Genomic DNA, 19,767 nt, shown 5'->3' with positions numbered 1-19,767 from the left:
CTTCTGTAGTGATTAACAGTTCAGAAATAGGAAAATTTTTAAAAAAGCTCTAGAAGTTTTACGACATGTGATCAAACAATACGGTCATTGTTTAAATTAAAAAAATTGTTACAGTAGAAGACACATTGCCATTAATCCCCCTCAGAATATTCCCCCTCTCATCAAACACACTTACCACATCATTCTTGCCATTTTCTGAAGCAGTTCTGGAAGTCCTCTTTTGTGAGTGTCTTTAGCTGTGCTGTTGTGGGTGCCTCGATGTCCTGAATCATTTTGACTTTGGGGAAGAGCCAGAAGGCACATGGTGCCAAATCTGGTGAATAAGGTGGATGAGGACACACGATAGTGTTTTTATTTGACAGAAATTGCTGAACCACAAGCGATGTGTGACACAGAGCCTTTCCATTGTGATCACAAAATATGGTGAGTGCTGCTGTGGAGTGCCATTCAACAGAAAGGCAAGAAGGATCTTCAATACAGGAAGCGGTGTGTCAAACCTTAGTAACAGTGTGTGACAAGTTTCAACTTGTTTGGTGCAGTCAGTCAGGTGTGAGCTATGGTTGAGAGAAGGTGTGTTTCAAAGTGTGCCGTAAATCATCCTCCATCATGACAGCGCTCTGTGTCACACATCACTTTTAGTATACGGCAATTTCCGTCCAATAAAAACATTGCAATGTGTTGTTATTCGCTGGATCTGGCACTGTGCGACTTCTGGCTCTTCCCCAAAGTCAAAATGACCACGAAAGGTAAACATACTAAATTGATTCAGGACATTGAGGCAGCCATGACAGCGCAACTAAAGACATTCACGAAAGAGGACTTCCAGAACTGCTTCAGAAAGTGGCAAAAACAATGGAATGAGTGTGTTCGAAGCGAGGGGGAGTATTTTGAGGGGGATTAATGGCAATGTGTCTTTTACTGTGATACATTTTTTAAATTTAAACGTTCGCTGTATTGTTTAATCACCTCATATATAGCATTTCTTGCAATAGAAATGGGAGGAAAGGGACTTATACTTTTATGCCACCCCTAAACTTGTAAGAGGATGTGAGAGACACACAGAGAGAGAGAGCGAGAGAAAGAAGAGAGAGAGAATGATTATGAATGCGAGAATAGAAAAGAAATGTTTGAGGTCAAACCAACTATTTGGAAGAAATTTTTATTTTACTTTAGAAGTAGCAAATTAGGATAAGCAAAATAAACAAAGGTAAAAAATCTTCTCTAACCCCACCACCAGAAGATAAAATGCTAACATTTTGATATATTGTATATTTATTGTCTAGAGTTTAAAATTTTTTATTGTATTACATATACGTGCTTTTAAAAATTATTTAAAAGTTTGTGCTTTTAAAAATTATTTAAAAGTTTAAATTCATATGCAATACATGAATGAATACATTCAACTTATGGATTGTGAACATTTTTTAATGTTAAAATGTGTGCATCTATATTAGTGCTATTCAAAAGATGGTCCACAGATGGCTGATATGCATAGTTTCTTGCTATCCTGTAATGAGTATAGAAATTGAGTGTTTAGAAACTTTCACAGTGACTGGACATTGTAATTTTATATCTGTAAAATCCAATGAAAATTACGGGCTAGGTATTTTTTATTTCACTTTTCTAGTAATTCATTTTTATTGTATTTTACACAATAAAATGGATTGGAATTTAGAAAAAATAAAAACTGGTTCTCAACCACAGATAGTTTAAGAAGTATGGAACTATATAATATATAACAATGCAAAGAATGCTGTTACAATTTTGGTGGGCTCTAATTCATTTCACCGATTCCATCTTGTGGGAAATTTGGATTTCTAATTAATTATCTTTGTGTATGTAAAGGTACGCATGCGTGATCTTGAATGCACAGTCTTGAACTTCCTGTGTGTACTTTGTCCACTGCAGGTTTCAGCTGTGCCGCAGGGCTCCAGTGGCAGCCATGGGCCCACCATAGCAGCAGTGCACAGCAGCCATCATCACCCAGCAGCCGTGCAGCCTCACGGAGGCCAGGTGGTCCAGAGTCACGCTCACCCAGCCCCGCCTGTCGCACCAGTGCAGGGACAGCAGCAGTTTCAGAGGCTCAAGGTGGTATTCATCTCCTTTTCTTCTGTTACGAAGTTTGTCTTCTAGCAGCAGCATGGGCTTCAGTTTGTTAACAGTGGTGGTGCAGCTTTCTTTTTAACTTTTTTTTTATGTATAGAAATATAAATTATATTGGAGAACTGTGTGTTTCTCCAGGGCCCATCAGCTCCAAGTTGTCCTTCAATCTAGTTGTGGAGGGCGCAGCTCAGCTCCAAGTCCAGTTGCCATTTTCAGTCTTGTTTCAGGGGGTACAGCCCACCATCCCATGCAGGAATTGAACCGGTAACCCTGTTGAGAGCTCATACTCTAACCAGCTGAGCCATCTGGCTGCCCCTCCGGCAGCTCAGTGGCAGCTCATTGTCTTCAGTCTAGTGGAGGGCGCAGCTCACTGGCCCATGTGGGCATCGAACCAGCAACCCTGTTGTTCAGAGCTCATGTTCTAACCAGCTGAGACTTCTGGCCACCCAGTGGTACAGCTTTTAGCACACCAGTAGGGGCTGCTGAGTCACAGGAAGTTTCACTTTGTTTTTGTTTTGAAACCCACTTAGATTCCCCATCATAGCACCAGTGCCTGATTGAGAGAATAACTCCAAGAAACATTATTGGGAATGGATGAATGCATGGCACTCAGATGTATCAGGATTGAGGAGCTATTTTCATACGAAATTAGCAAAGTCCAGAAATGCCTCCTTTTGAACTTGTAGTTCTTAATTCTCAGGATGGTATAAGGTTTTATGGAGCATGCACATGGTTGGCTACAGTCCAGTACAGTAAATGGGCCCAGTATTTATTATCTTTTGGGTTAATTCTCTTAAATTCCTGTTTATGAATAGTGGAATTGGCTAGCATCTTCGAGTCCATCCTTAGTAAAACACACACTCCTTTTTGGGGAACCTTTATAAAGATAGAGGAAGATTCTAATTGTGAATGAAGCGTTAGTGTTTTAATCTGTTCTGCTGAGTATGTGCTGTAGGTTTTCAGTGCTTTGAAATTCATGAGGCATCTGTGGAGAAGTGAAGCTTGTTTTCCCAGCTAACCTTTTTTCTGTGCTTACTTGAGTGCTATTTTTTTTTAAAGTGTGATGCAGCAAGAGTTTTAGATTTCAGTTTTTCTAATTTTACATTTATGTAAAATTTAAACTCAAGTGCAGGAAATACAAAATTAAAGAACTATAGAGATAAGATGTTGAATCTTTATTTGGTCCGGTCAGCCTAATTATATCAAGCAGCTTGCAGGTAGGAGTGAACAAATATCTCAGCCTTCTGTTCTCCTTGGTACTTAGTCTAGTTCTCCCTCACCCTGTCCTCCTTAGTTTGGGTTCTCAGGAACTTGTTTAATTTTGGTCTAAGGAAAGTTAAATGCTACATAAATATAAAGCATACCAAAGCTAAGTGATATAGAGGGATTTTGTAAAATTTACTTTGTCTATATTAGCTTAAGTAATTAAAAGTTGACTGTATTTAAGCATAGTCTTCAGAGTACAGATTATTTGAGCCTGAAATTTCACTCTGGGCTCCGTCCTGGGGAAAAGGTATATAAGCTATATTGATGTTTTCCTCATGACATTTTTATTTTCTGCTTGTGGAGTGATGTCTGTGTACCAAAGTGTAGTATTGCTATAGACTTAGCACTTCACCAAGCCCTGAAAAATATTGTTTAAAACTTGGTTTGTTGTGATTTCATTTCATATTAATATAGTATTCAGCATTTAATACCTTAATGTTGCAAAAGAGCTTAAAACTTGCTATTAATTAACAAAAATGTGTTTATAGCTTTTGTCAGCCATCTCCATCAAAGCATAGCTCCTGTTTTACTCACCTTCCTCACTCTGTTATAAGTAGGTAGATTGTGCTTTTTTTGTGTTAGAGAAACTGTCAAGGAAGCGAGAAAGGGCTTTGGAGTTGGGGTTATAGAATGAGTCATTGGTGGAGTTAGGACTTCTTGCTCTGTTCTTGTAGTTACAAGCTCTGTGCGACTCCTGAACACGGTAACTTGTTGCATTTCCTTTCTCATGAGGAGAGGTAAAATGCTTTCCTGTGCCTCCATGCAATTTCATTCAGTGTTCCCACACTGCCTGCCATGTTTGGATCAGTCTTAAAATGCTTTACAAGCATTTGAATCAACTTCCATAAACCATTTAATTCTATAGTAAGGAAGTGTCCAGTGAGAACGTGTAGGTTATTTCAAGCATCAATATTGTCTATACTTTTTTGTCTTTGGCAGACTGATGACAAGGAAAATTTGAATAATGAGGCTTATTTAGTGTGATTTAGTTATTTGTTGAATGCAAGCAGCATAAATATCTGGCACATATTTAGCAAGTTCTCTTCACAGTTGTTTGTGTTTGTCTCCCCACCAAGATTATGAGTTTCAGGAGGTTAGGTACTTTAATAAATGCCTGTTGAAGTGAGCCAGGAAAATGCATCAGCAGAATTGAGGGGTCTACCCTAGTACCTCCTTAAAATGTGTAGTTCCAAGGGGTTTTCTTCTACCCTGTTTCCCCAAAAATAAGACCTAGATAGACAATCAGCTCTAATGCGTCTTTTGGAACAAAATTAATATAACACCTGGTCTTATTTTACTATAATATAAGACCCAGTCTTATGTAATATAATACAATATATAATATAATATAGTACAATACAATACCGGGTATAATATAATATAATACCATATATATTAATTTTTGCTCCAAAAGACGCATTAGAGCTGATGGTCCAGCTAGGTCATATTTTTGGGGAAACATGGTAGCTGCGGTTCCTAGAACTGTATACATGCCTTTGAACTATATTTTAGGTAGTGAGAGAATTTTCTCACTGTTCTTACATGCAGGTGTCTCATTTATAATATGGATGTCAAGCTGGTGTTTTTAAAGCATAGTGCTGTTTTATAACTAATTTTTAAACAGTGGTTCACTATGACCCATACCTGTTCTTCCAGACATACACACATCACATATTTCTTTCCAGGTTTCTGCACTTTTTCTCTCTCTGTAGTAATAACATACCATGTGTGCTCTTGTTTAATTTTTTGGTGTTTATTTTTCAAACTTCATTTTTGTGAATGCCCAAATAATTTATAATTTAGTGAATGCACTTCCCTTATCTCCCATATTAGTCAGTCCCCAAACTGTCACTTCTACCTCCTAAAAAGCTTTTCAATCTGTCCAGTTTCTCCCTGTTCCTTTAGTCCAGGGGTGTCCAAACTGCGGCCCATGATCCATTAATTGGCCCACAGCAAATTCCAAAAATACATTTAGTTTACTTAAATAAACCAGGTAAGGCAATACGTACTTCACCTCGAGAGAGTGGCCCGGCTATTTGTGTATTTTACCGAATATGGCCCTTGGTGAAAAACGTTGAAAAAAGTTTGGACAGTACTAGAATTCAATCCACTATTGTTCACATGTGAGTTAGCCGTAGAGCATAACTGGTTTTCCTGGCACCTTCAGTCTTTCCTCCCTTTGCACCAATTGGTTCTCAGCACTGTGGCCCAGCTGAGTGCACTGAGATGCAGACGATAAAAATCTCAATTGCTTTCTAACAGGATTTACAAGGCCTGCTTCCTCTCTTGTACATTTCTCATTGCTCTTCCTCCACCGTTCCTCCTCTCCATCCCAAATCCTCCAGCCAAACTAAACTGTTCTCATGTTTCCCCATGTACCAGAAGGTGGTGTCCTGTCTAGGATTTTGCCCATGCTGCTTCCTCTGATTTTCTTCATAGGTCTTCATTTTTGCTCATTTGTACTCATGCTTAGTACTCAGTTTAGACATCGCTTCCTTGGAAAGAAAGCCTGTGTACCCTTCTCATGTGCTCTCTGGGTTTTCAGTGATTATCCACTTATCCACTGTGTGAGGATTCCCAGCTAGATGTGAATGAACTAACATAGAGTAGGGACTGTGGCTTGTTTGTCACTGATCCTTAGTTCCTCACGTTGGCCCTGGTGGAGCATGTTATGGCTTTAATAGATTTTGCGAAATGAATAAATGAACGAATGAGTGATATATTAATGTGATTATTCTTCACTAATCATTTTCTCCAAGATTATCCAAGGCAAGGCTATAGATTTTGAGTTGATTTTTATTTGAGGTTTGAGTTTTATTATTGGCATCCATACTACTTTTTTGGTTTACGACACCGACGCCTTACCACTTGCTTGGACACCATGCCTGGTTCATACTGATTTTTAATACTTTCATGTATATTTATTATATATTTCTATTTCACTATGTTAATTTTATTTGGGCATAAATCATTTTTTTTATAATTTGGCTTATTTTCTTTTTATAACCTGCCTCAGGTGGAGGATGCGCTGTCCTATCTTGACCAGGTGAAGCTGCAATTTGGTAGTCAGCCTCAGGTCTACAATGATTTCCTCGACATCATGAAGGAATTTAAATCTCAGAGGTAAAAGATGTATGTGGTTATACTCAAGCTTTGTGCTTGGAATGTTGATTTTTGGGGGGAGGATATAGTTTATTCTCATCTCCTGAAAGACAAAGGATGCCCCCGTTTCGGGGGTTAATTTTCAGGGTCTTTTTATTTTATGTGTTGTTTTATTGATGAAAAGTATAAGCCCTCGATCTTTGTTTTCTCTCTACTGGTAAATGTTTCTTAACTAAAATTTTTCTTAGAACTTAATCAAGGGAGTGGACTGCTCATGATTAGGCTATTTGCTGTTTGAGTGAAGACATGCTGCAGTTCTGTCATGGCTCACTTATAGGAGAGTCACTCACCTCTGAACATGTAGATCCGTGACGATTCATCTGGTGGGCCGCGGGCTGGACCTTGGCGTGGGAATTGCAGCTTTAGAGTTACTGAGTATCTCCTCGGTAGGACTGTTGAGAATTGTGACCACATCTCTTTGTGAAGCTAAATAGCTTTGGAATTTCAGAGTTCTTTGTGTTCTTTATGTATAATATGCAGCTTGATTTTTATCTATTCTCCAGTTTAGAGAACCTAGTGGAATATGAATCTTCTTACTAGGTGTTTGTTGAGCTTGCCACTTTAATTTTCGATTTCTCATCAGCATTGACACTCCAGGAGTGATAAGTCGTGTGTCCCAGCTGTTCAAAGGCCACCCTGACCTCATCATGGGCTTCAATACCTTCCTGCCCCCCGGCTACAAGATCGAGGTGCAGACCAATGACATGGTGAACGTAACGACTCCAGGCCAGGTGCACCAGATCCCCACCCACGGCCTCCAGCCCCCGCCTCAGCCAGCACCCCAGCATCCTTCCCAGCCTTCAGCCCAGTCAGCCCCAGCTCCTGTCCAGCCAGCTCCTCAGCCCCCACCTGCCAAAGTCAGCAAGGTGAGCACTTGGAAAACTGTCACATGAAATGCATCCCTAGAAAACACCCTCCTTTCGCATTTCCCCTTTATACAAGACTTAGATACACATGTTACAGTGGTTTCATTAGAGAGGATGCAACAGTCACATCCCTATACAATGGTTCACATTTACATACCACATACTTAGAGATCTGTTTAAATCAAGACATCAGCAGCCTTCAAGGACTGTCTTGCCCCCAACTTCTGCTTATTGAGCCCACGAGCGTCCCACAGGCGGCGGCTTCGTATAGTAGCACTTTGACAACAAAGGCAGGAATGGTCAGCTGCTGCTGCTGCCTGCACGGTCATCGTTTTACAGAAGTCACTCCATTGACAGAGTAGCTCACACCAAGCTGAGCGAAAGGTCCTGCTGATGACGATGTTCTGATGATGAGGATGAGGTGTTCTTGGCCTAGAACTGCACTGTGATACAGCAGCCACCAGCCATGTGGGGCTATATTTAAATTTAACTTATTTAAGATAAATTCTGCTTTTCAGTTGCACTAGTGTTTCACGTGCTCAGGAGCCTCGTGTGTCTGGTGTATGTCACACAGGACAGTAAATAAAGAACTTTTCTCTGTCATCTCAGAATTCTGTTGGGCAGAGCTGGTTTTTAGAAGATTTTTATGTGCAGTTACTGCAATAATTGAATTGTTTTGACGTTAAAGATCAATGTAGAATGAGGTCTTTTTCTATTCTATTTGTACCTGTTGAGCTAGTGAGCTTAAAATTGCATATGAAAAATTCTTCCTTGTATCTACTTTTAAGGTTGTATTTAGAAACTTGGAGACTGAAATATTTGTATTAGAATGTGTGAACCCTCCTCACCTCCCACCCCTGCCCAGTGTGATTTGAGTTGGGCTAAAATGGCCTGGCCAGAGGAAATAAAGGATATAAGTTGATCAGATACCTTGTTTCTCTTTAGTTTGAATTTCTTTCCTATGTCTAATCATCTGTGTTCCGGAGGAGAATAAAAACTTTTTTCTTTTTAGCCTTCCCAACTACAAGCACATACTGCAGCCAGTCAGCAGACTCCCCCACTCCCACCATATGCATCCCCACGTTCTCCACCTGTCCAACCTCACACACCAGTGACAGTCTCATTGGGAACGGCCCCATCCTTGCAGAACAATCAGCCTGTGGAGTTTAATCATGCCATCAACTATGTTAATAAGATCAAGAACAGGTTCCAGGGCCAACCAGACATCTACAAAGCATTCCTGGAGATTTTGCACACGTATCAGGTAAGAGAGTTGCCTTTTCGAACTGTTGTTACCAGATCAACTTCTGAGGGTATCTAGTCCGAGAAGAAGTTGAATAACTGTTTTTGTGCTCACTAATTCTTACTGAAAATGAGTTAGAAACCATGATACATGTTTATAATACGTGTGATTGCTCGGCTTTAATTGCCTTGTAGCAGGCAGTCAGGATTTTTAAAGTTAGCCCTGGGAAACGAATGCTTATTTATGTGGGAAGTTCAGAGGATGACTTGTGTAGTATATAGTTAATTTTCGGTAGAAGGAGGAGAAATTGTCTGTTTTTTGTTTCATTAATTGGTAGTAGTCCCCTGAGCATTCACACATTAACTTCCCTAGTTTTAAAAGGAATTGCCAGGTCCATCTTCCACTCCTTCAACTTACAAGCTTGCAGTCAAAACAGTTTCTTGAGAACACAGACTTTCTTCGTAAGTGCACTCCGAGTAGGTAACATACAGAGCTCCTGTCAGACATCTCAGAGAGCAGAAGTGAGTCATTCCAAACAGTGCTCCTCCAGTATGATCTCTTCCCATTTGCAATTTATCAGAAAGAGCAGCGGAATGCCAAGGAAGCTGGAGGAAACTACACTCCAGCATTGACTGAGCAGGAGGTTTATGCCCAGGTGGCTCGTCTGTTTAAAAATCAGGAAGATCTGTTGTCAGAGTTTGGACAGTTCTTACCAGATGCCAACAGCTCAGTGGTAAGTTGTATTGATAAGAACTATACACTGTTTAGAATTATTAGATAAGTTAGGAAGCTGGAATGGGGGGGGCTTTTTCTAAATGATACTTACTTGCTTTGATGAGCGCATTAATCTCTTTCATGTGTCTTAATTAGCTTTTAAGCAAAACAACTGCTGAGAAGGTTGATTCTGTGAGAAATGATCACGGAGGCACTGTGAAGAAGCCCCAACTGAACAACAAGCCACAGAGGCCCAGCCAGAACGGCTGCCAGATCCGTAGGCACTCTGGCACGGGGACCACCCCCCCGGTGAAGGTGAGAACGGGCAGCCACAGCTGGCCTTGACTTCCAGGAGCCTTTCTAGTGCGCAGGTTCTCGGGATTGGGCCTGTGCTCTGTCCTGAGCCTGCTGACGGTTGGATCCTAGATGCTCAGAGGAGGTTGGTGCAGGTCACAGAAACTCAGCGCAAAGTCTTACGGGGCTTTGCAAGAATGTTGGAATACTAGTAATTACGCAGATCACTGTGCTTTTTGAGTTTTTATTGGTTTTCTCTATATTTTTTCTCTCTGCTGTTACCCGTCATCTATTTTTTTTGTTTTGTTTTTTGCCAAGGGTTTCTGAGACTTATTTTTTCCCTTCTGATTTGATGCCATAAACCTGCCTTGTTCTAAGAAATAAGATTATTATGTCTGATAATTGTTTCAGAAATAAGTCAATGGTCTTTGAAGTCCTTCTGTGAGGAAAGTGCAAGTGCTCTTGTGAGATAGGTTAGAGGCCTGTCCTGCCCAGGTCCCATCCTGTTGTTGGGTTGCCAGACCTTATCTGTATCATCTTAATCTCCAAGGTCGGACCTTCGGGCTATAACAGAAGGAGGTCTTAAACTCCTTTTAGGGACCTGTCGTATGATGCCCCTTGTTACAGCAAACACTGCTCATCCGCCTGCAGAAAGCCAGGCTGGTCCCATCCGCGTTGGTGGTGCAGTGGGCCTGGGAAGGGCTAATGTTGGTACCGGACATGCTTCAGTTCATTCTAAAGCAGTATACAACATGGAAGAGAGGAGAGGCACGTCTGCAGAATTTAATTAACAAAACCCAGTGGAATTACTAACAGTGAGAGGTGACAGGTGAACAGGCAGATAAGTCATAGACTGACGTGTTAGGTGTTGCTGACACTTTAGAAGGTCTCTTTTTTTAGTGCTTGTAATGGTTTCTCCTTTCAAAGCAAGTTGAATGTAGTAATAGTTTCTATTTCTTCACTTCGGTAAAGGATATTATTTATGTGAGTAGCAAGAATCAGGTCAGTAGATCTTCTCCCTTCATGAGTTGGTCTCCTCCTGCACTTGATCCCCACAGGTGGAAACACTATATTGGGGGTTAGAATTCTCTGCCTGCTTTTTCCTTGGGCAGTGGAAGCAGTGGCTCCTCGGCCGGGGAACTCTGGCTGCAAAGGTGAATGTTGCGTCTCCCAAAGTCTGTGCATTTCTTCACGGATCCTTGAGAGGTGGCATTTTAAGAGTAAATTATCGCCTGACAGTATGTCATGGCCTGTCCTTTTCCTTTGAAAGAGCAGTCTTAAATTGGTCTGAGTGCATATTGCTGACAAGACAGGTATTTCTTCTGTTAGAAAAATTAACTGCTTTTTTTCCCCCATGAATTTTTAAATTGAAAGATAAAGGTTAAAGATTGATTTCTATCCACTCTAGGCTGTATACTCCAGCTGTTTTTACAAACAGCCTCTCTTGCCTCCTCAGCTAGGAAGAGAGGAGTGGCATTAGGCAGTGGCATTAGGATCAAAATAAAGTTACTTTGGGCGCATGGAATAAATAAGGATGTTAAGTGTAATACCGTAATGCTGGGACCATTTGCAGAGAGAATCTTTGGGGAGTGGACATTTGTGACTCTTTGGGGAAAAACAGGCAAACTGCAATAGAGAAGACGTGTGGAAGTCTTGTAGGGCGCAAAGCGAGTTCGGTAGGGACTTGAATTCTCTCATTTGTTGCAAATTGTTAATCAGCAATGATCAATGAAGAACGCAGTGAACACAGCTGAAAATATAATTCAGAGGAGCCCACCATTTGAATCTTACACATTTGTGGGTTTTTTGTTCGTTTTTTTGCAGAAGAAACCCAAACTGCTTAACCTGAAGGATTCTTCTATGGCAGATGCCAGCAAGCATGGTGTAGGAACCGAATCATTATTTTTTGATAAGGTGAGTAAATGAATGAGTTAGATTTAATATCTACTGTCAATGCCAAAAGAAAATTACCCCATCCCCAAGAAGATTTTGCTTCAGCAGCGTCAAGCTGATTAGGATGTTCCAGTACTTAACACAGTTTCCAGGTTGTAGGTCCTTTCAGTCTACTAGAACTATTAGCACAACCAGAGAAATGGTATTTTGTCTGCTTTGGTTTTGTGAAATTGTTTGCGGGAAATACAACATTTTCCCTCATAAAAGACAGCTTTAACAACAAGCATGCTATAAATACTCTCCAAAGATGTTTGGGGTGCCCAGTTGCAGGTGTCCAGGTCTGTATAGTGGGGGGTGTCAGTGCACCAGTTGTTGAGGACTTAAGATGACTTGCCACTTGTAATTGCTTGTGATCTTTGTTCGCAGTGTTGCCCCTGGGGTTCCTGGGGATTCTGATTTAATTGTATGTTGTCACAGCTCCCCAGGGGATTCTAATGAGCAGCCTGCGTTGCGCTCACTCGTGTCAGTGGTGGGTGTTGTGGGGATGTTTGACTTCTCCTGTGTCTGACTTCCTCCTTGGAGGCAAGTGGGTGATTAGCAGCTGGTAACCGTCAGGCTTCTCACTGGCAGGAGCCAGCGTGGCTCAGCCTGCGGGTGGTTCCCCCCTTGTCTTGCACCTCCGGGTCCCTGCAGAAGGGGAATGATTTAGCATCTCCATGCTGGTGCCTCCTCATCGCTCTCCAGCTGGCTGTGCTTACGCCAGCTCTTTGGCCCAACAGTCAAGAGTCTCTGGCTCTGACTTGAGTCATTTCTGAGGGCTGCCCGGTCATTTGGATGCTTTTAGGGCAAATGTAGAAGTCCAGGTGACAACCAACAAATGGCAAGAAAAGAGTGGGGCGACTGAACAAGTTCATTTTTTAAAGAGTAATGGTGCATATGTGTATATATACATACATGCATATACATACATACATACATACATGTATGTATCTACTGTGTTTTCCCGAAATTAAGACCTAGCCGGGCAATCTGCTCTAATGCGTCTTTTGGAACAAAAATTAATATAAGACCCGGTCTTAGTTTACTGTAAGACCGGGTCTTATATAATATAATTATAATACAATATAATAATACCAGGTCTTATATTTTTGCTCCAAAAGAGCCATTAGAGCTGATTGTCCAGCTAGGTCTTATTTTCAGGGAAACACGGTAGCACAAAAAGGGCAGTGCTCTTTCATCTTTGGCTTTGAAAGTACATATTCCATATACTTTCTACTGATTGACAGTTACAGAAAGTATATGGTTGCCTAGAGAAGGGGCTGATAAAACAGTTTGGTTTGGTGTGAGGGTCTGCAGTCCCCACTAAAGGACCACAGTGCTAAATAGTTACTTTTGATACTGAAACTCCGGGTGGCTCATCTAGCCAGGCTAGTTTTACTTTGTCTATGCCAATCAACATTTTAAGATTTTTGGATATTTAAATGCTCAGTATTATAAACGGAAGAAGGAAAAGGATCAGGTCAGAGGACAGAAGTATCTTATCATTCGGGGTGGCCAGTTAACCCAGTTGGTTAAAGCATGGTGCTGGTAGCACCAACGTTGCCAGTTTGATCCCCGCATGGGCCACAGTGAGCTGTGCCCTCCTTTAAAAAAGAAAGAAAGAAAGAAAAAGAAAATATCATTATTAAAGATTTACCAGAGTTTGAAAACAGTGTTGACAAAGATTCTTGCTGTATAACATGTTAGAGGAAACAGAAGCTTGGGTAACTCTGATTTTGGTCTGGAAAGGCAAGCATATGGGAAGGTAAATATCTTCTTTACTCCAGGATCTCATTTTGAAAAATTTTTTATTATGGAAAATTTTAAACGTGAAATTAAAAGAGAATAGTAAAATGACTCCTCGTGCCCATCATCCAGCTTCAGCAGTTCCCAGCGGCTAGCCAGTATACTTCTTTCATATGCACTCTCACCCACCCCAGGTTTTTTGGAGACAGATCGCAAATATTATTTTATTCATAAGCGTTTTACTAAATTTCCCTTTAAAATAATACTATTTTTCACACAGTCCAGTATCACATCTAGAAAACTAGTATTAATTCCTTAGTCTCATCACATAACTTCAGATTTCCCCAGTCATTTAAAAGCGATCCGGGATCTCTGGATTCCCCACTGAACGGTCTGTCCTCGGTTGTCCCCTAAGGTCCGCAAGGCGCTGCGGAGCACGGAGGCCTACGAGAACTTCCTGCGCTGTCTCGTCATCTTTAACCAAGAGGTGATCTCTCGGGCTGAGCTTGTGCAGTTAGTCTCTCCTTTCCTGGGGTAAGTGGAGTTGAGGGGCTTAGCCCTGATACATGACATGAGAGTGAAATAAAACTTAGTTTGTGAGAGTATGTGATAGGCAAAATTCATTTGATTGTGCTGAGTCGGTTGGTTTATAAAACTTCTGTCAAAAGAGTCTTCCGAGAAGTCTTGTAATTCACCTCTAGAGACGAAAAACTAGAGAGGGCATCGGCCAAGATTAGTGGTCTCCTGGTCCTCTGCCCGGTGTTGGATGTTTATAGTGACCAGTCTCTCTCAGGGTTCTAGAACCTTGACTGTATTTGACAACATAAGAATTATCTGAATATTGATGCAATATTCTTGATCAGAAGAGTGGCTGGTCATTGTCTAGTTTCAGGGCAGCTCTTCCTTCACCACCTTAACTCAGAGCACTCTGTAAGACCAGGAGAAGCCAAATGCTCAGAAGCAGTGCTTCTGAGGCAGGAAATAATCGTTGTCCTTGGAATTGGTCCCTCGTAGCAGCGTTCTGACCCAGCATCAAACAGTAGTAGCAGTACTTCAGGATAACTGCATCATGCTTCTGATTGCTCATCAGTGTTTGGTTTGATTCTTCAGGAAATTCCCTGAACTGTTTAACTGGTTTAAAAACTTTCTGGGCTATAAGGAGTCTGTACATCTGGAAACCTTTCCAAAGGAACGAGCCACAGAGGGCATTGCCATGGAGATAGATTATGCCTCTTGTAAACGGTTGGGTTCCAGCTACCGAGCCCTCCCAAAGAGTTACCAGCAGCCCAAGTGTACAGGACGGACTCCTCTCTGTAAAGAGGTAAGTCTTTCCCCAGAGGATCAACCCCGAATTTTCCACTTTCTCTAGAAGGCCGTGTTCCTAGGGATGAAGAATTTGTATGAGTGAGGAAATCAAGACCGTCTCTGTCTTTAAAAAAAAATGTTTTACACTTATTCAGAACCTTTTCCTTACTAATATTTTGTAAACTTGTAATAGTAAATGTTTTTTCCTTCCCCTAGGGTTTTTATCTTTTTATTGAGGATGCTAATCACCAGGATGCTTTGTCAGACTTCTGTTTCTCTTCTTTTACCCAAAGGTTTTAAATGATACCTGGGTTTCCTTCCCTTCCTGGTCTGAGGACTCCACCTTTGTTAGTTCCAAAAAAACTCAGTATGAAGAACATATCTATCGTTGTGAAGACGAACGCTTTGAGGTACAAGCTCCTTTATCAATTAAAGTTAAGTACGTATCTGTGAGGGTTGGCTTTTAAGACTGAAGATCCAGAGGCTCACATTCTTTTGTGGTAAATGTTTGTTGTGCTTATCATGCTTTATGAGCTTGTAATATTTTTATGGCAAATGTGATTTATCTAGGCCACTTTAATCCTCCTAACTGAAATTATCCATTGATGGCTGAATAATAATGCTTTGAATTTTTAACGGCATTGTAAAGGTTACTGTATTTTACATGGTATATAAACTTAGCATCATAAGGCTATCTTGAAGCTGTTTGAAATTATTTAAAGTGTGTATTGTTCTTAGGTGGTTAGCAAACCAGCTCTCCTGTGAGAACTGGAATTCTCATATTTTTTATGTTGATTTGGCTCCTTTTGAAACTGTTAAATTAGGGACTTTATTTTAATAAAGTAGGTGAGAAGGGATGAGCTGGTAGAGCCCTATACCAGGAGATGGGAGTACTAAAAGTGAGTTCAGAATCCCTGGTGTGCTTAAATGTTCAGCTCACTGATACCATCAACAAAAAAGGGAATGTTACTATGAATGGATCTAAAGAGGTAAAATTACATGTATCCTGTTTAACATATTATAGAAAACTGACTGGCCCTGCTTATTCTCTGGGTGGTGCTGTCTTGCTCTTTTTTAAATCCATACTGATATAGCGCTCTGGCAGTTACCCCTCACACCTGCTCTGGCTGCTTCCGGCATGTTTTTTTTTAAACTAAGATGGAATTTTATTACACTCTCACGTTAAAGAAATTTCAGGTTGCCAGTCCAGGGCTGGCGTGGAGGCTCCATGATCATGTGGGACCCAGACTCTTTCTGGTTTTTGTTTTGTTTTGTTTTGTTTTTTAGTTTCAGGTGCACAAAACAATGTAACAGACATTTACCATTTATATCCCTCACACACTGTGTCAACCCCCCTCCCCCTATCCACTATCCCTCTAACATCGCACAGAGCCATTACATATCCACTTTCTCTGTTCCTAATGCTGTACTCCGCTTCTTGTAACTATATACATACATACATACATACTTACATACATATATATATATAAACTTGTAATTGACATTCATTATCGTTCAGCCTCAGCTTCAGGTGTACAGTGCAGTGATCAGGCATCTACATCTTCCCTGAGGTGGTCTCCCTAATGAGACAAGTGTCCATCGGATCACCGGGCGTGTTTTGAATGAAGAGCCACGTGTTCCTTGGCCACTGGCAGGGTATATGAGGAGTTTCAACCACTTGCAGAAAACTAAATCATGACAGATGTTAACTTCCATGGACAGTTTTATCAGGCTAAAGAAAGCATTTCTTTGTTACCTATGTTTAGTAAGGTCATCTGAGTTAGAAAGAGGAGATTGTCATCTGTTTTTGGTAAGAAGTTTCTGTTCGCAACTGGTATGTCTGCAAATGAGAGGCAGCATCTTCATTTCCCATTGGTGATTATAGGAGTGAAGATAATGGAAGTGTGTGTGCGCATGTGCGCTTAGGATTGGGTGAGGTGGACTAGTTTGAAGGAACGTTCCTTTATACATCAGGATAATTTAGTGATCCCCCAAATCTCAGTGGCCTGAAGAAACAGATTTATTTCTTACTCTTGCTGCATGTGCATTGATGTTATTAGGGGATTGTGCTCATCAGAATTACTTGGGGACCCCGTCTGATACGTTGCCACCATCTTGAACATTGCCAGTTACTGGAGGGAAAAAGAGAGCTTAGAAGGTATAATGAACAGGGAAAAAGAAGGAGGAGGGATACACGCTAGTATGGGGCTAATTAATTAATTTTAATATGTAATTTATTTAGCAATATGCAATAGCAAAAGACAGGCAATTAATAGAATGTGCTAATCTTAGAAAGTAAAGGTGGTTCAGACTAAACTATATATACACTGATAACAATGCCATGTCAAAGGAGTACACATACATGTAAGTTTAAGAGATCCCAACATATGTTTACTATTGATCAAAAATCACTTGGCTAAAGACACAACTAACATCAGTAAGGAGTATCCAAAAGCAGTAATAAGCTCTATAGGATAGTAACTATTACAGTAGATGTCAAAAGCTCACCACACTGGGGGAGAACAACACTGAAAAGTCATAAATCAAAACCTTGCCAGGTCTGTAGCTGAGAGAAACTCAGGCGTCTCCCACACCGCTGCTTGTTAGTTTCCAAGAATGCTGCTGCTGCTGTCGTCGTCGTTGTTAGAAGTTAGGACGCCTTCTGATGCTGTAAGCTGCAAGCTGCATACAGGTTTTCTAGATGCTAACAAGTTCTCAAGGCTAACCGTGGGGAACAGCACTGGGGAGGCCGGGAACCAGCCAGCCCTCACCAGGTTCGCGGCTGGAAGTTAGGACATCCCCTGGTGTCGTAAGCTGCATGTTGCTGGAAGTCTTCAAAATGTTAGCATGATGAAAAATCACCAATGAAAAAAAAAAATCACCAATGACAAATGACCAAATGACGAAATAATAATTAAACTGCCAACTGAGGTCTGTCATATATTTTCTCAGATGTACCTTTGAGACAAGTTTCTTGTTCTTGCCTCCCCCTCCGGGAATGGCCAGTTCTGGGAGGGTCCGGCAGTCAATGATAAAAAAAAAAAAAAGAAAATGTATTACTTATCCGGCCGAAGGGCTAGTTCATCCGGACAAGCAATATCTACTGTTCTTGCTTGGGACCTTCAGCCCAAGGTCTTCCCAAAGCCTGGCAACGTGCCTGTCACGTCGTCCTGATATAACTTAGCTACTTCTTCACTTTATCTGTTGATGTGGGTGAAACAAACAGAACAAAGAGGGAATTCTCTCAACCCCTGATCAAGAATTTCTTTAATCCTAAGCTAACCAGCACCTCACAGCACAGACAGAACAGCAAATATCATCTCATATCACCCCTGCTTGGGAAAATGAGACCAAAGAGGGGATTTACTCAACCCTTGATCGCAGCACAGAAATCACCTCACATGCAGGAACAGATAAAAGCTAATAGACAGAAGCTCATCAACCAATGAAGGCAAATTTTCCTCAACATCTACCCTACAGAAGAAGGGTCTTGCACTGTTAAAAGCTCTAGCCTAGAAGTAACAAACATTACTTTGACTCACCTATTTACAACTCACTTGCTAGTACTAGTTACATTGTCCCATCCAATCACAAGGAGCCAGGAAGTTCAGTCCATCTTGTTCCAAAATTGGGGAGAAGGAGACCAGAAATATTTGACAAAATGACTATTACAGTCCCCAAACTAGAAAACTTAGGGAAGCTTCTACAGACATTTGGTCGTAGGCCTTTGAGACTGCTTGTTTACTTCATTTTCTGTTTCTCATCTAGAGAATTTTGTGTTAAGCCTAGGGAAAAAAGTTACCTCAAAGGCTGCCAGTCATATCCTTGACCACGTCAGGCCAGGCAGGCCCTTGCCAGGAATTCAGTAAGAATTGAAATGGGTCCCTACATACACAACTTTGACATTCTCCCGCTTGTCCATCATTTGTTGATGTTTGTTGTGTGCCAGGCAATGTGCTAGACCAGGGGTGTCCAGACTTTTTTCAACGTTTTTCACCAAGGGCCATATGCGGTAAAATACACAAACAGCCAGGCCACTCACTGGAGGTGAAGTACGTATTGCCTCACCTGGTTTATTTAAGTAAACTAAATATATTTTTGGAATTTGCTGCGGGCCAATAAAAAATGGATCTGCGGCCCATGGGCCGCAGTTTGGACACCCCTGTGCTAGACCTTTCCTTTATGTGGATTGTATCGTTAAACCCAGAAAACAACTTTATGAGAGGAGATCTATTAGTCCTACTTCACTGGTAAAGACACACTCTTACGGCTGGGAAGGCAGAGCCAGGATCCCCTCCAGGGAGTGTGATGCCTCACCTTCTACGTTTGATCTCTGTTCTGTTCCGGTTGGGTCCTGAACACACTTTGTCTTCTTTAGCTTGATGTAGTTTTAGAGACCAATCTGGCAACAATCCGGGTTCTGGAAGCAATACAGAAGAAGCTTTCCCGCTTGTCTGCTGAGGAACAAGCCAAATTCCGCTTGGACAACAGCCTTGGGGGCACGTCGGAAGTCATCCATCGGAAAGCACTGCAGAGGATCTACGCTGACAAAGCAGCTGACATTATTGACGGGCTGAGGAAGAACCCTTCCATCGCCGTCCCCATTGTCCTTAAAAGGTACCCGCACAAACGCCCTTCATGCTCTCGTCTGCTTCACGACAGGCTCAGTGTCCGTTCAGTGAAGCTCTTATTTTCTTGGTTATCCCAGGAGACTGCCAGTTCTCCCCATCTGGGTTGAAAATCAGGTGCAGCATGGGATAGTGGAGCTTCCTTTTAAAAAAAATTAAAAATGTAACGCTTCATAAATTTAAAAAACAAATGGAATGCTTCACAAATTTGTATGTCATCCTTGCACAGGGGCTGTGCTGATTTTGTTTCATTCCAGTATTATATACAGAGGGTGCCAAAAAAATGTATACATATTTCATGAAAGGAAAAAAACATTAAAATTGTAATGCTCAATATACACTGATAACAAAAGATGAGTACAAGTCAGGTGTATACATTTTTTTGGTACCCCCACTATGTGCTGCTCAAGTGAGCATGATAGTGGGGCTTCTTGATGGGGTTGTATGTAACCACCAGGAGAGGACAAACCTTGCAAGTCCTTAGTGGAATGCTCTGTGTTTGAGGCCA

General features: G+C 41.3%; 1 protein-coding gene and 1 non-coding gene across 4 annotated transcripts in view; one reads left to right on the top strand and one right to left on the bottom strand.

Annotated features, from left to right (window-relative positions):
• The window catches only part of SIN3A (SIN3 transcription regulator family member A), a 63,880-nt gene that overhangs the window by 21,803 nt on the left and 22,310 nt on the right, over positions 1 to 19,767 (top strand). For all 3 annotated transcript variants that reach the window (XM_019750986.2, XM_074328298.1, XM_019750985.2), the window contains exons 3-13: positions 1,909 to 2,088; positions 6,386 to 6,492; positions 7,115 to 7,397; positions 8,410 to 8,661; positions 9,221 to 9,373; positions 9,511 to 9,669; positions 11,473 to 11,562; positions 13,742 to 13,860; positions 14,437 to 14,647; positions 14,925 to 15,041; positions 19,010 to 19,248. In XM_019750986.2, the coding sequence (XP_019606545.1) occupies positions 1,909 to 2,088; positions 6,386 to 6,492; positions 7,115 to 7,397; positions 8,410 to 8,661; positions 9,221 to 9,373; positions 9,511 to 9,669; positions 11,473 to 11,562; positions 13,742 to 13,860; positions 14,437 to 14,647; positions 14,925 to 15,041; positions 19,010 to 19,248 (1,910 nt within the window). The remainder of the gene's footprint in view (positions 1 to 1,908; positions 2,089 to 6,385; positions 6,493 to 7,114; positions 7,398 to 8,409; positions 8,662 to 9,220; positions 9,374 to 9,510; positions 9,670 to 11,472; positions 11,563 to 13,741; positions 13,861 to 14,436; positions 14,648 to 14,924; positions 15,042 to 19,009; positions 19,249 to 19,767) is intronic.
• On the bottom strand, positions 19,444 to 19,548 carry LOC141570851 (U6 spliceosomal RNA). The gene has a single exon (XR_012495297.1). It is a non-coding gene; the product is annotated as a U6 spliceosomal RNA (small nuclear RNA).

This window comes from Rhinolophus sinicus, linkage group LG03 (assembly GCF_036562045.2).
Source record: "Rhinolophus sinicus isolate RSC01 linkage group LG03, ASM3656204v1, whole genome shotgun sequence".
Taxonomy (NCBI): Eukaryota; Metazoa; Chordata; class Mammalia; order Chiroptera; family Rhinolophidae; genus Rhinolophus; species Rhinolophus sinicus.
Note: the sequence above shows the minus strand (reverse complement) of the source record. Positions and strands in the feature narration are given on the sequence as shown.